This window comes from Carassius auratus, chromosome 43 (assembly GCF_003368295.1).
Source record: "Carassius auratus strain Wakin chromosome 43, ASM336829v1, whole genome shotgun sequence".
Taxonomy (NCBI): Eukaryota; Metazoa; Chordata; class Actinopteri; order Cypriniformes; family Cyprinidae; genus Carassius; species Carassius auratus.
The window spans coordinates 70001-85000 of NC_039285.1; the positions used below are offsets into that span (position 1 = coordinate 70001).

At 45.1% G+C, this 15000-nt stretch overlaps 1 protein-coding gene and 1 pseudogene across 3 annotated transcripts in view; one reads left to right on the forward strand and one right to left on the reverse strand.

The window, feature by feature from the left end:
- The window catches only part of LOC113061332 (histidine decarboxylase-like), a 24032-nt pseudogene extending 10289 nt beyond the window's left edge, over positions 1 to 13743 (reverse strand).
- Positions 1479 to 15000, forward strand: part of LOC113061331 (ubiquitin carboxyl-terminal hydrolase 8-like) — a 19698-nt gene continuing 6176 nt past the window's right edge. The window contains exons 1-11 of one of the 3 annotated variants that reach the window (XM_026230357.1): positions 1479 to 1634; positions 1794 to 1911; positions 2761 to 2905; positions 3091 to 3176; positions 3265 to 3397; positions 3925 to 3970; positions 4047 to 4203; positions 12136 to 12298; positions 12470 to 12611; positions 13430 to 13608; positions 13680 to 14117. In XM_026230357.1, the coding sequence (XP_026086142.1) occupies positions 1808 to 1911; positions 2761 to 2905; positions 3091 to 3176; positions 3265 to 3397; positions 3925 to 3970; positions 4047 to 4203; positions 12136 to 12298; positions 12470 to 12611; positions 13430 to 13608; positions 13680 to 14117 (1593 nt within the window). In that variant the 5' untranslated portion in view covers positions 1479 to 1634; positions 1794 to 1807. Of the gene's footprint in view, positions 1646 to 1793; positions 1912 to 2760; positions 2906 to 3090; positions 3177 to 3264; positions 3398 to 3924; positions 3971 to 4046; positions 4204 to 12135; positions 12299 to 12469; positions 12612 to 13429; positions 13609 to 13679; positions 14118 to 15000 lie in introns of all 3 variants that reach the window. The other 2 variants (XM_026230359.1, XM_026230358.1) reach the window with 2 other exon arrangements.

Genomic DNA, 15000 nt, shown 5'->3' on the forward strand with positions numbered 1-15000 from the left:
GCACATCATTCACACACAACAGCTGGGTTTCTGCAGGTCAGCTGAAGACTTTATGAGACCAAGTACAGAAAATGTAAGGAATAAATTGAATGAAACACAATATTTCAGTGTGGTCTGTTAATGTAAATGTCTGGTTTTAGATCTGCACTGTTTTTAAATACCTCTACTAAAACAAAGCAAAACAAAAAAACTCTCTGCTCCGAATCACTATGGCCTGTTTCACAGACAGGGTTTAGAACAAGACAGTCCCTTTAACACATTTTGTTGATTGTAAGTAACACTGCACTTCTACTAACTATCCTGAGATGTATACTTCGCAGGGCACTTCTGTTCGAATATAACAAATGTCAGAAGCAATAAGAGAAACGTACAAAATGTGCAGAGCAGTGGTGCGTGAGAACTGGGATTGAGAACCGCTGCGTTAGAGTATTAGTAGAGTTTTAGTAGACTGGTAGGATTAGGGTTAGAATAAATTGGCATGTATTTGCAAAGTAAGACTTAGTTATAGTCAATGTCTGTTGGCAAGCCATGAAAATAAAAGAGTTAGCAGATATTAAGCAAACAGTCTGACGAGAGTTAGTACACATGCAGGTGCAACATTACTTAAAGTCAAACTGTTCACAAGACACCATTAAAATAAAGTGTTACCGAAACAATCATTTCTGGTGTGCATCTAGAGACAAAACATGGGCACGACAGATTTTAAGATCATTCAGAAAATAACTAAAGATTCTTAAATCAAGACACATTTAGGAGGAACAAAATGACTTAAAATAAAAAGTCTTGTTTTCAGAGAAACTGATCAAAAAGAAGTGAATTTATGATTAAAGAACAAATATCTGCCAAAAGGCTCATAAAAATCTTTATTCAAAGGGAAAACTAATGTTTAGAATCCTTTTATTCATGTTTTAAGCATTAACTCACTTAATTTTGTTACATTTTTCAAGACTTTATTTAACATTTACATCTAAAGTGAATGCTTATTGATTTAATTATTCATATTTATTTAGAAATATACTACGTACACGACATTCAAATGCTGCTGCAGCGAGGCCAAGCAGCGTTTTATTTATTATTATTTGTAATATTATATTATTTTTCTGTAATGTAGAATCTTTATTTTAAAAAAGTCCAACCTCTCGTAGAGCAGAATGAAGGTAGTGCGCATGCGCCGAGACATCCATCAGCTGACACATACGAGCGCAGTTATGACGTTCATTTCAAAGCGAATCTCCCCAGTTATTTTCATTTTATGACACGATATAAACAATACACCAGTCACTCTACAAAAGTGTCACATAACTCAACCAGGGTTTAATGAGTTGTGCAGTAAGAATAAGAGTTTAAACGCCCAGAGGTGATGCACATCATAAATGTATCTGTTTATATATTGTTTTGTATTGTTTTCGTTTTGTCTTATACAGTCTGGTTTTGTTAAGCGCTTTGAAGGTTAGGTGTGTACGCAGTGTGTGTTTAAATAAAGCTTCCGCTGTTTGAATCCGTGGACTTCCGCGTTTGATCGAGCACTTTCAGCTTGTTTACTGTCTCGAGTCCGGAATAAACTTCACTTTTCCTGCTGATCTGCGCTTCTCTGCTGATCCCAGAGTGTTTTCCGAGAGGATTTTATTCCAGAGGTGTGTTTAGGGTAAACTGCGATACTAATAAACAGCCAGTTATTAATGTACTGTAGTTCAGGATCATTAGTATAATGTCTGTTCTGTTCTGAGTCTGATTGTTCAGATATGATTCATATGTTAATGATTCTGAATTGGTCTGATGTGGGATGTTTGCAGGAATATGAGCAGGAATGCCGTCTGTGTCCACTGCAGTGAAGGATCTGTATCTGTCCACATCACTGAGTGACCTGAACAAGAGGGCAGAGGTCAAACCGGGTCAGACCAGCACCAGGAAGTGAGTGTGACTCTACCATTATTTTAAGAGTTAAATAAAATCACACCAGGGAACATCAAATGAATCCTGTGTCTCCTGATGATATTCTGAGATCTTATGAACTGAAACAATCAATCTGTGTGAGAAACTGATCATTATTTACAGCATTATTACTGTAATCCAGAGTCTTTTCTGTGAACTGATCCTTTTGGACAGTCTGTTTCATGTGATTTAGTTCACACTGTTTATATCATCACATACACGATTCTATTATTAAAGCACCCAATATCAGCTCACCTTTGTACATAAACACAGAGAAACCATAAAGAGGTTGATTTGGGCCTTCGTTCAAGTGTTGTGTTCACGGTGTTCAGTCCGAGTCGAACTGTTTCCTCAGTTCAGTGTCTGTTGAGGAACTGAAGCTGAATCAGTTCGTTCATCAGAATCAGATTCACTGCTGATTCCACTCATTTCATCCAGTTCAGTAAAAAAATCTGGTTCAAAAGAATGATTCGTTTGTTAACTAGTCACTCCGGATCATTTGTCTGAGACTCTTGATTACAGTAATAATGCTGTACATACAGTAATCATCAGTTTCACTTCATAAGATCTCAGAATATCATCAGGAGACACGGGAGTCATTTAATGTTCCCTGATATGATTTATTTGACTCTTAAAGTGACGGTAGCCATTGACTTGTATATTATGATACACAGAGGAGCATGGTATTGTCTTGAAGTATTCTGCAGTATTGATTGATTAAAGAACATCTCTATTTGTGGCAGCAGATTCTCATAAGCATCGTAAGCATTTAGAAACAGTTTCAGCAGCCGTCTGTACAGATCTGATGCTGATGTTCGTGTGTTTCAGTTACGTCCAGAGCGCGTGTAAGATCTTCAAAGCGGCGGAGGAGTGTCGTCTGGACCGCGATGAGGAGAAAGCTTATGTCCTGTACATGAAGTACCTGACGGTCTATGACCTCATCAAGAAGAGACCGGACTTCAAGCAGCAGCAGGTACAGCCCCAGTGCATTGTGGGAGATTTTAATAGTGTAGACGTGACACTGAGGGTGAGATCACTGCGTTACATGTGTGTTATACACACGTTTGTATGATTATTCAGCAGATGCTGTGAACGTGTGTATGTCCTGAAATGTGATGCATGTTCTGTCAGTCACTGTAGTCTTCTGACGTCTTTCAGGAGTTCTTCCTGTCTATGCTGGGACCAACCAGCTTTAAGAAGGCCATCGAGGAGGCAGAGAAGCTTTCAGAGAGTTTGAAGCTCCGGTCAGTCTCAGACACACACATACTCACACACACTCTCTCTCTTCTGTCTCACACACACTCTGTTCACCTGCTGGTGTCCATCTCTCAGGTATGAGGAAGTAGAAGTGCGGAAAAAGCTGGAAGAGAAAGAGAGAAAGGAGGAAACGAGTCGACGAGAAGAAAGTGAAAAAGATGTCCGTGCTTCGCCTCGAGGAGCTTCACAGAAGAAGGACAGTAAGAAGGTGCTGCTGGACTGGAAATCACATCCCTTTGTGTGGCTTCATCATTTGATCTGATAAACTCATTAAGATTACACAAACAAACGTGTTGGTTAACTTAACCTCATCATAACTGTAAAGAAGACAATACTGACATAAAGCAAAAAAGAAAAAAAAAAAATGTATTGCTCTCGGCTGAATCAGCCATCAGTAACTGGAAAATGTCTTTAAAAATGTCAGAATGATTGACCTGCACAAGTGTCTGTAAGAGTGAAGCGTGTTGCATTGTGACCCAGTTTCAGTGTGGCTTCATGGGTCCATGATCAGCTTCTGTGATCATGTGACCAGTTTATTTCACTGATGTAGATAAAAAAAGGAACAATATGAATATGCCATAGCGAGATATAAAAAAGAAAAGGTTCCATGTTTTATTAGTTCAACTCGCAGTTGGCGCTCGAGCAGTTAAATGGGTCCAAGTTCAGAGGCCATCATCATGCATGCTTTGATTTGATTTGTTAATTAATGTGTGTGTGTGTGTGTGTGTTTTTCAGCAGGTTAACGAGGAACCCAGTAACAGTAAGACTGGAGGTGATAAAGGTGTGTCCCGGCGGAGCGTCATATGTCTCTCTGTGTGTGTGTGTTGTTCTGTGACGTGTGTGTTGTGTCCCATCAGGAAGCATCAGTGCTAAGGATCTGTTCCAGCTGATGAAGGATCCCAGTATCAGTGTGCTGGTGATGGACGCGCGCAGCAGACAGGACTTCCAGGAGTCTCAGATGTGTGTCCCGTCTCAGACGTACATCAGTGTTCCTGAGGAGGCCATCAGTCCAGGGTCAGTCCCAAACACACACACACACACACACACACTCATCTAAATTCACTATCATCTTCCCAGTCACCCATCATCACTCTCACATCTCTACACATGCTAGCCAGTCTCAAATAATAGTGAAGTCTGCATTTCACGTATTCCAAAAATCGATTTTTTTTAAATGCAACTGATCAAAGATTCATCCTTATGTTTCATGTTATACATGAAATTATATGTTTTTGAGCTTGTAACCTTTTAACCTTGTAACTCGTGTGTGAGTATTGAATGCTCTCGCGTGCGTGAGTATTGAATGCTCTCGCGTGCGTGAGTATTGAATGCTCTCGCGTTCGTGAGTATTGAATGCTCTCGCGTGCGTGCGTGCGTGAGTATTGAATGCTCTCGCGTGCGTGCGTGAATATTGAATGCTCTCGCGTGCGTGCGTGAGTATTGAATGCTCTCGCGTGCGTGCGTGAGTATTGAATGCTCTCGCGTGCGTGCGTGAGTATTGAATGCTCTCGCGTGCATGCGTGAGTATTGAATGCTCTCGCGTGCGTGCGTGCGTGAGTATTGAATGCTCTCGCGTGCGTGCGTGCGTGAGTATTGAATGCTCTCGCGTGCTTGCGTGCGTGAGTATTGAATGCTCTCGCGTGCGTGCGTGAGTATTGAATGCTCTCGCGTGCGTGCGTGAGTATTGAATGCTCTCGCTTGCGTGCGTGAGTATTGAATGCTCTCGCTTGCGTGCGTGAGTATTGAATGCTCTCGCGTGCGTGCGTGAGTATTGAATGCTCTCGCGTGCGTGCGTGAGTATTGAATGCTCTCGCGTGCGTGCGTGAGTATTGAATGCTCTTGCGTGCGTGCGTGAGTATTGAATGCTCTCGCGTGCGTGCGTGAGTATTGAATGCTCTCGAGTACGTGAGTGAGTATTGAATGCTCTCGAGTACGTGAGTGAGTATTGAATGCTCTCGCGTGTATACTCGTTTGTATGCGTATTGAATGCTCTCGAGTGCGTGAGTATTGAATGCTCTCGCGTGCGTGAGTATTGAATGCTCTCGCGTGCGTGAGTATTGAATGCTCTCGCGTGCGTGAGTATTGAATGCTCTCGAGTACGTGCGTGCGTGAGTATTGAATGCTCTCGCGTGCGTGCGTGAGTATTGAATGCTCTCGAGTACGTGCGTGCGTGAGTATTGAATGCTCTCGCGTGCGTGCGTGAGTGAGTATTGAATGCTCTCGCGTGCGTGCGTGAGTATTGAATGCTCTCGCTTGCGTGCGTGAGTATTGAATGCTCTCGCGTGCGTGCGTGAGTATTGAATGCTCTCGCGTGCGTGCGTGAGTATTGAATGCTCTCGCGTGCGTGCGTGAGTATTGAATGCTCTCGCGTGCGCGCGTGAGTATTGAATGCTCTCGAGTACGTGAGTGAGTATTGAATGCTCTCGAGTACGTGAGTGAGTATTGAATGCTCTCGCGTGTATACTCGTTTGTATGCGTATTGAATGCTCTCGAGTGCGTGAGTATTGAATGCTCTCGAGTACGTGAGTGAGTATTGAATGCTCTCGCGTGTATACTCGTTTGTATGAGTATTGAATGCTCTCGCGTGCGTGAGTATTGAATGCTCTCGCCTGTATACTCTTTTGTATTGAATGCTCTCGCGTGTATACTCGTTTGTGTGAGTATTGAATTCTCTTGCGTGCGTGAGTGAGTATTGAATGCTTTCGCGTGTATACTCATTTGTATGTGTATTGAATGCTCTCGCGTACGTGAGTATTGAATGCTCTCCGCGTGCATGAGTATTGAATGCTCTCGCGTGTATACTCGTTTGTATGAGTATTGAATGCTCTTGCGTGCGTGAGTATTGAATGCTCTCGAGTACGTGAGTGAGTATTGAATGCTCTCGCGTGTATACTCGTTTGTATGAGTATTGAATGCTCTCACGGGCATAAGTATTGAATGCTCTCGAGTGCGTGCGTGCGTGCTTGAGTACTGAATGCTTTCGCGTGTATACTCGTTTTTTATTGAATGCTCTCGCGTGTATACTCATTTTTATGTGTATTGAACGCTCTCGCGTGCGTGAGTATTGAATGCTCTCGCGTGCGCGCGTGAGTATTGAATGCTCTCGCGTGCGCGCGTGAGTATTGAATGCTCTCGCGTGCGCGCGTGAGTATTGAATGCTCTCGCGTGCGTGCGTGAGTATTGAATGCTCTCGAGTACGTGAGTATTGAATGCTCTCGCGTGCGTGCGTATTGAATGCTCTCGCGTGCGCGCGTGAGTATTGAATGCTCTCGCGTGCGCGCGTGAGTATTGAATGCTCTCGCGTGCGCGCGTGAGTATTGAATGCTCTCGCGTGCGTGCGTGAGTATTGAATGCTCTCGCGTGCGTGCGTGAGTATTGAATGCTCTCGAGTACGTGAGTATTGAATGCTCTCGCGTGCGTGCGTATTGAATGCTCTCGCGTGCGCGCGTGAGTATTGAATGCTCTCGCGTGCGCGCGTGAGTATTGAATGCTCTCGCGTGCGTGCGTGCGTGAGTATTGAATGCTCTCGCGTGCGTGCGTGCGTGAGTATTGAATGCTCTCGCGTGCGTGCGTGAGTATTGAATGCTCTCGCGTGCGTGCGTGAGTATTGAATGCTCTCGAGTACGTGAGTATTGAATGCTCTCGCGTGCGTGCGTATTGAATGCTCTCGCGTGCGCGCGTGAGTATTGAATGCTCTCGCGTGCGCGCGTGAGTATTGAATGCTCTCGCGTGCGCGCGTGAGTATTGAATGCTCTCGCGTGCGCGCGTGAGTATTGAATGCTCTCGCGTGCGCGCGTGAGTATTGAATGCTCTCGCGCGCGCGCGTGAGTATTTAATGCTCTCGCGTGCGTGCGTGAGTATTGAATGCTCTCGCGTGCGTGCGTGAGTATTGAATGCTCTCGAGTACGTGAGTATTGAATGCTCTCGGGTGCGTGAGTATTGAATGCTCTCGAGTGCGTGAATGAGTATTGAATGCTCTCGCGTGCGTGAGTATTGAATGCTCTCGCGTGCGTGCGTGAGTATTGAATGCTCTCGAGTACGTGAGTGAGTATTGAATGCTCTCGAGTACGTGAGTATTGAATGCTCTCGAGTACGTGAGTGAGTATTGAATGCTCTCGCGTGTATACTCGTTTGTATGAGTATTGAATGCTCTCGCGTGCGTGCGTGAGTATTGAATGCTCTCGAGTACGTGAGTGAGTATTGAATGCTCTCGCGTGTATACTCGTTTGTATGCGTATTGAATGCTCTCGAGTGCGTGAGTATTGAATGCTCTCGCGTGCGTGAGTATTGAATGCTCTCGAGTACGTGAGTGAGTATTGAATGCTCTCGCGTGTATACTCGTTTGTATGAGTATTGAATGCTCTCGCGTGCGTGCGTGAGTATTGAATGCTCTCGCGAGTATACTCTTTTGTATTGAATGTTCTCGCGTGTATACTCGTTTGTATGAGTATTGAATGCTCTCGCGTGCGTGAGTATTGAATGCTCTCGCCTGTATACTCTTTTGTATTGAATGCTCTCGCGTGTATACTCGTTTGTGTGAGTATTGAATTCTCTTGCGTGCGTGAGTGAGTATTGAATGCTTTCGCGTGTATACTCATTTGTATGTGTATTGAATGCTCTCGCGTACGTGAGTATTGAATGCTCTCGCGAGTATACTCTTTTGTATTGAATGTTCTCGCGTGTATACTCGTACAATGCTCTCGAGTGCGTGAGTATTGAATGCTCTCGCGTGCGTGAGTATTGAATGCTCTCGAGTACGTGAGTGAGTATTGAATGCTCTCGCGTGTATACTCGTTTGTATGAGTATTGAATGCTCTCGCGTGCGTGCGTGAGTATTGAATGCTCTCGCGAGTATACTCTTTTGTATTGAATGTTCTCGCGTGTATACTCGTTTGTATGAGTATTGAATGCTCTCGCGTGCGTGAGTATTGAATGCTCTCGCCTGTATACTCTTTTGTATTGAATGCTCTCGCGTGTATACTCGTTTGTGTGAGTATTGAATTCTCTTGCGTGCGTGAGTGAGTATTGAATGCTTTCGCGTGTATACTCATTTGTATGTGTATTGAATGCTCTCGCGTACGTGAGTATTGAATGCTCTCGCGAGTATACTCTTTTGTATTGAATGTTCTCGCGTGTATACTCGTACAATGCTCTCGAGTGCGTGAGTATTGAATGCTCTCGCGTGCGTGAGTATTGAATGCTCTCGAGTACGTGAGTGAGTATTGAATGCTCTCGCGTGTATACTCGTTTGTATGAGTATTGAATGCTCTCGCGTGCGTGCGTGAGTATTGAATGCTCTCGCGAGTATACTCTTTTGTATTGAATGTTCTCGCGTGTATACTCGTTTGTATGAGTATTGAATGCTCTCGCGTGCGTGAGTATTGAATGCTCTCGCCTGTATACTCTTTTGTATTGAATGCTCTCGCGTGTATACTCGTTTGTGTGAGTATTGAATTCTCTTGCGTGCGTGAGTGAGTATTGAATGCTTTCGCGTGTATACTCATTTGTATGTGTATTGAATGCTCTCGCGTACGTGAGTATTGAATGCTCTCGCGAGTATACTCTTTTGTATTGAATGTTCTCGCGTGTATACTCGTTTGTATGAGTATTGAATGCTCTCGCGTGCGTGAGTATTGAATGCTCTCGCGTGCGTGCGTGAGTATTGAATGCTCTCGCGTGCGTGCGTGAGTATTGAATGCTCTCGCGTGCGTGCGTGAGTATTGAATGCTCTCGCGTGCGTGCGTGAGTATTGAATGCTCTCGCGTGCGTGCGTGAGTATTGAATGCTCTCGCGTGCGTGCGTGAGTATTGAATGCTCTCGCGTGCGTGCGTGAGTATTGAATGCTCTCGCGTGCGTGCGTGAGTATTGAATGCTCTCGCTTGCGTGCGTGAGTATTGAATGCTCTCGCGTGCGTGCGTGAGTATTGAATGCTCTCGCGTGCGTGCGTGAGTATTGAATGCTCTCGCGTGCGTGCGTGAGTATTGAATGCTCTCGCGTGCGTGCGTGAGTATTGAATGCTCTCGCGTGCGTGCGTGAGTATTGAATGCTCTCGAGTACGTGAGTATTGAATGCTCTCGCGTACGTGCGTATTGAATGCTCTCGCGTGCGCGCGTGAGTATTGAATGCTCTCGCGTGCGTGCGTGCGTGAGTATTGAATGCTCTCGCGTGCGCGCGTGAGTATTGAATGCTCTCGCGTGCGCGCGTGAGTATTGAATGCTCTCGCGTGCGTGCGTGAGTATTGAATGCTCTCGCGTGCGTGCGTGAGTATTGAATGCTCTCGAGTACGTGAGTATTGAATGCTCTCGGGTGCGTGAGTATTGAATGCTCTCGAGTGCGTGAATGAGTATTGAATGCTCTTGCGTGCGTGCGTATTGAATGCTCTCGCGTGCGTGCGTGAGTATTGAATGCTCTCGCGTGCGTGCGTGAGTATTGAATGCTCTCGCCTGTATACTCTTTTGTATTGAATGCTCTCGCGTGTATACTCGTTTGTGTGAGTATTGAATTCTCTTGCGTGCGTGAGTGAGTATTGAATGCTTTCGCGTGTATACTCATTTGTATGTGTATTGAATGCTCTAGCGTACGTGAGTATTGAATGCTCTCGCATGCGTGAGTATTGAATGCTCTCGCGTGCATGAGTATTGAATGCTCTCGCGTGTATACTCGTTTGTATGAGTATTGAATGCTCTTGCGTGCGTGAGTGAGTATTGAATGCTCTCGAGTACGTGAGTGAGTATTGAATGCTCTCGCGTGTATACTCGTTTGTATGAGTATTGAATGCTCTCACGGGCATAAGTATTGAATGCTCTCGAGTGCGTGCGTGCTTGAGTACTGAATGCTTTCGCGTGTATACTCGTTTTTTATTGAATGCTCTCGCGTGTATACTCATTTTTATGTGTATTGAACGCTCTCCGCGTGCGTGAGTATTAAACGCTCTCGCGTGCGTGAGTATTAAACGCTCTCGCGTGCGTGAGTATCGAACGCTCTCGCGTGCGTGAGTGAGTATTGATTGTTCTCGCGTGCGTGAGTGAGTATTGATTGCTCTCACATGTATACTCGTTTGTATGAGTATTGAATGCTCTCGAGTGCAAGAGTGAGTATTGAATGCTCTCGCGTGCGTGCGTGAGTATTGAATGTTCTCGAGTGCGTGAGTGAGTATTGAATGCTCTCACGTGCTTATGTGAGTATTGAATGCTCTCGCGTGCTTACATGAGTATTGAATGCTCTCGCGTGTATACTCGTTTTTATGAGTATTGAATGCTCTCGCGGGCATAAGTATTGAATGATCTCGCGTGCGTGTGTGAGTATTGAATGCTCTCGCGTGCGTGAGTACTGAATGCTCTCGCGTGCGTGAGTACTGAAAGCTCTCGCATGCGTGAGTATTGAATGCTCTCGTGTGTATACTCGTTTGTATGAGTATTGAATGCTCTCGAGTGCGTGAGTGAGTATTGAATGCTCTCGCGTGCGTGCGTGAGTATTGAATGCTCTCGTGCGTGAGTGAGTATTGAATGCTCTCGCGTGCTTATGTGAGTATTGAATGCTCTCGCGTGCTTATGTGAGTATTGAATGCTCTTGCGTGCTTACGTGAGTATTGAATGCTCTCGCGTGTATACTCGTTTGTATGAGTATTGAATGCTCTCGCGGGCATAAGTATTGAATGTTCTCGCGTGCGTGTGTGAGTATTGAATGCTCTCGCGTGCGTGAGTACTGAAAGCTCTCGCGTGCGTGAGTATTGAATGCTCTCGTGTGTATACTCGTTTGTATGAGTATTGAATGTTCTGGCGTGCGAGCATGAGTATTGAATGCTCTCGTGTGTGTGAGTGAGTATTGAATGCTCTCGTGTGTGTGAGTGAGTATTGAATGCTCTCGCGTGCGTGCGTGAGTATTGAATGCTCTGGCGTGCGTGCGTGAGTTGAATGCTCTGGTGTGCGTGCGTGAGTATTGAATGCTCTCGCGTGCGTGCGTGCGTGAGTATTGAATGCTCTCGCGTGCGTGCGTGAGTATTGAATGCTCTCGCATGCGTGCGTGAGTATTGAATGCTCTGGCATTCGTGAGTGAGTGAGTACTGAATGCTCTCGCATGTATACTCGTTTGTACGAGTATTGAATTCTCTTGCGTGCGTGCGTGAGTACTGAATGCTTTTGCGTGTATACTTGTTTGTATTGAATGCTCTCGCGTGTATACTCGTTTGTATGATTATTGAATGCTCTCAGGTGCGTGCATGAGTATTGAATGCTCTCGAGTGCGTGCGTGAGTATTGAATTCTCTCGAGTGCGTGCGTGAGTATTGAATACTCTCGCGTGCAGGAGTGAGTATTGAATGTTCTCTCGTGTATACTCATTTGTATGAGTATTGAATGCTCTCGCGTGCATGTGTGAGTATTGAATGCTCTCTCGTGCGTACGTGAGTATTGAATGCTCTCGCGTGTATACTCGTTTGTCTGAGTATTGAATGCTCTCGCGTTCGTGCGTGAGTATTTAATGCTCTGGCGTGCGTGCATGAGTATTGAATGCTCTGGCGTGCGTGCGTGAGTATTGAATGCTCTGGCGTGCGTGCGTGAGTATTGAATGCTCTGGCGTGCGTGCGTGAGTATTGAATACTCTCACGTGCAGGAGTGAGTGAGTATTGAATGCTCTCACGTGTATACTCATTTGTATGAGTATTGAATGCTCTCGCGTGCATGTGTGAGTATTGAATGCTCTCGCGTGCGTACGTGAGTATTGAATACTCTCGCGTGTATACTCGTTTGTATGAGTATTGAATACTCTCGCGAGTATACTCTTTTGTATTGAATGCTCTCGCGTGTATACTCGTTTGTATGAGTATTGAATGCTCTCGCATACGCATGCGTGAGTATTGAATGTTCTCGCGTGTATACTCGTTTGTATGAGTATTGAATGCTCTCGTCTGCACTGGTATTGAATGCTCTCGTGTACTGCTGATGTTCAGGGTGACGGTGAACCAGATCGAGCTGAAGCTCCCTGCGGTGTCTCTGGACGACTGGAAGCGCAGAGGATTCGTGGATTATGTGGTTCTGCTGGACTGGTTCAGCTGCGTCTCTGATCTCAAACTAGGCTCCACTCTACAGAGTCTGAAGGATGCTCTATATAAGGTACTGTAGGGCTGGCACTGTATCTCCTGCTCATCGTGTGTCGTATCTAATGTGTGTGTGTGTGTGTGTGGTATCGGACACGTGTATGTGTGTGTGTGTCGTATCTGGTGTTTGTGTGTCGTATCTGGTGTTTGTGTGTCATATCTGATGGGTTTGTGTGTGTGTGTGCAGTGGGACAGTAGTACGATCCTGCGCAGTGAGCCTCTGGTGCTGGATGGAGGATATGATAACTGGCTGCTCTTTTACCCAATGTACACCAGCAACGCTAAGGTCAAACCCCCCCGACAGCAGACGGCCAGCACACTGCCGCAGCGTGAGTATCACAGCACACACGAAACAATTAAAAATCCAGCTTGGGTTAAAAAAAAAAAAACACTGATAAAGTGCTAAATGACTTTTTACTTGGAACTAATAATAAAGTCCCTTTTTAACATTTAAATTCTCATGGCAAAGCCAGAATTTAGAAAGGTACTGAATTTAATTGAGTTTTGGGAATCAAAGTGAATGATGGGACGACTGTGTCGTTGCTAGTGATGTAAGGGTTTGAGCTGAAGAGGCTGATGTTGAGTTTTAGAGGGGTATCATTTTGATGAATGTGGGTAACAAAACAGTTTCTGGCCCTCAATGATGACCATAGAAGAAATCACTAGTGACCAGCATCTGTTCGGTTACCAAATGTTCATGGCAAACTCGTACGTTTGGAACAACTTGAGGAAGAGTAAATGACAATTTTTGGGTGATCTGTCCCTTTAAGGCCTGTTAACACCAAAGACAATAAGTATAATGATAACTATAACATTTTAATAATAAATCTGTGAGAATAATGAAATCACACCAGAAATATAATGGATACAGAGGAATGATATCATTGGAATCTCTTTCAGAACAATGTTTTCCATCTGATGAATGATTAAAACATTGACAGCCAATCAGAATCCATCAAGCTATAAAAAGCTTGAGCATTTAAAGCGACAGGTGACAAAACTGTAGCACTTATAATAACCAGAACATTATTGTGTGGGGGTGTGGATGCTAATAATAATTATGGTTATAGTTGTTGTTCTTGGTGTGAGCGTTCTTAATCTCAGTGTATCTCTGTTCTGATCCGTGACGCTGCTGCTGTGGTTTCAGTGAACTTCTCGTACCCGTCTCTGGAGGAGCCTGAACCCGTGAGTGTGTGTGAGGAGCCCGCAGAAGTGCAGCTCAACGGCAGAAAGGTGGACTCCGAGCCACCCGCAGAGCCACCCGCATACACACCCACACAACAACCTGTAAATACAGACGCCGCTGCGCCTCGACACACTCCACAGGTGAGTTACACCTGGAGCAGGGCCCTCACACACACACACACACACACACACTAACCTTTCTCTGAACGCAGGTCGACCGCTCCAAGAAGCCAGCAGTGACCGCAAAGCTCAGCGAAGAGCCCTCAGTGAGCGACGGCCCCGCTGCACACAACGGCCCCGTGATGCCCGACCGCTCCGCTAAACCCCCGCTGGACCCGTCCAGAGCTCTGAGTGAAGAGGAGCGCAGGGAGATCCACGCCGAGACTCTCAGTCTGATGGAGAAAGCCCGAAAAGAGCAGGAACAGCGCAAACGAGCCCTGGAGGAGAGAGAGACGGCCGAGAGACATCAGCGAGAACAGAGCGAGAGGAAGAAGGAGGAGGAGGAGAAGCAGGAGAGGAAGAAGCTGGAGAGACAGACGGCAGAAGAGAAGGATCAGAGAGACGACAAGAACAGGAGAGCGCAGAAGGACGTCCCGCTGGACGCTGCCATGAAGAGCATGTCCCTGGATTCACCTGCACCCTTCAGCGCTGTGAGAGACACACACACACACATTTACACTCTCACACACATTCACACTCTCACACACACACACTCGCTCTCTCTTTCTGTTTGATATTGACCAAAAAATACATCCCAACATGTTATGGGATTGTTTTGTGTAGAAACATCACTCGTGCTCATGTGATGCATATTAACTATATCATTTCACATAAAATACAACAAAACTTCAGCTGGGGGAAATTGGCATCATCAGCTTAAAGCTGCGGTCGGGAACTTTTGACGCTCTAGCGGTTAATAAACAGAACTGCTTGCGTCTTGCGGAAGAACATCGTAGCCGGAACTACTTCTCTCTGTTTATGTCTATGAAGAATCACAATGTTACTGGGTTACTCCACCGCGGTATCCCCGAAGCAATCTAAAATAGTCCGAATATAAACACTTATTATAGGTGCACCCTAGTGATTCAGGACAAGCCAAAAACACGGTTAGGAAAATGGATTCATGGTGTACTCGCTTATTATATACATTTTTCTACATTTTGAACACAAACAAAGTTACGGACCGCAGCTCTGATTGGTTGTTTTTTACCGGGAGCGATGGAGTTTCTGCAAATGACAATAGGACACTGGGAGGAGCCAGAGGAGCTTGATTTATACACAGATTATCTGTCTCATATTCTACTGTCAGGACATAATGACAGGTTTAATAAATATGTAAAAAATATATATTTACAAAAGTTACCTACTGCAGCTTTAAGTGTTACATTTTGGGGCAATCAAACAGAAATAATATGTAGAGAAAATGTGTGCAAAGTGTGTTTTTGAGAAGAAAGAAACAAACTCAGGTCACACATTGTTAAAACTCCACATCACACACTTGAACAGGAGTGTGTAACGTGTGTGTGTGTGTGT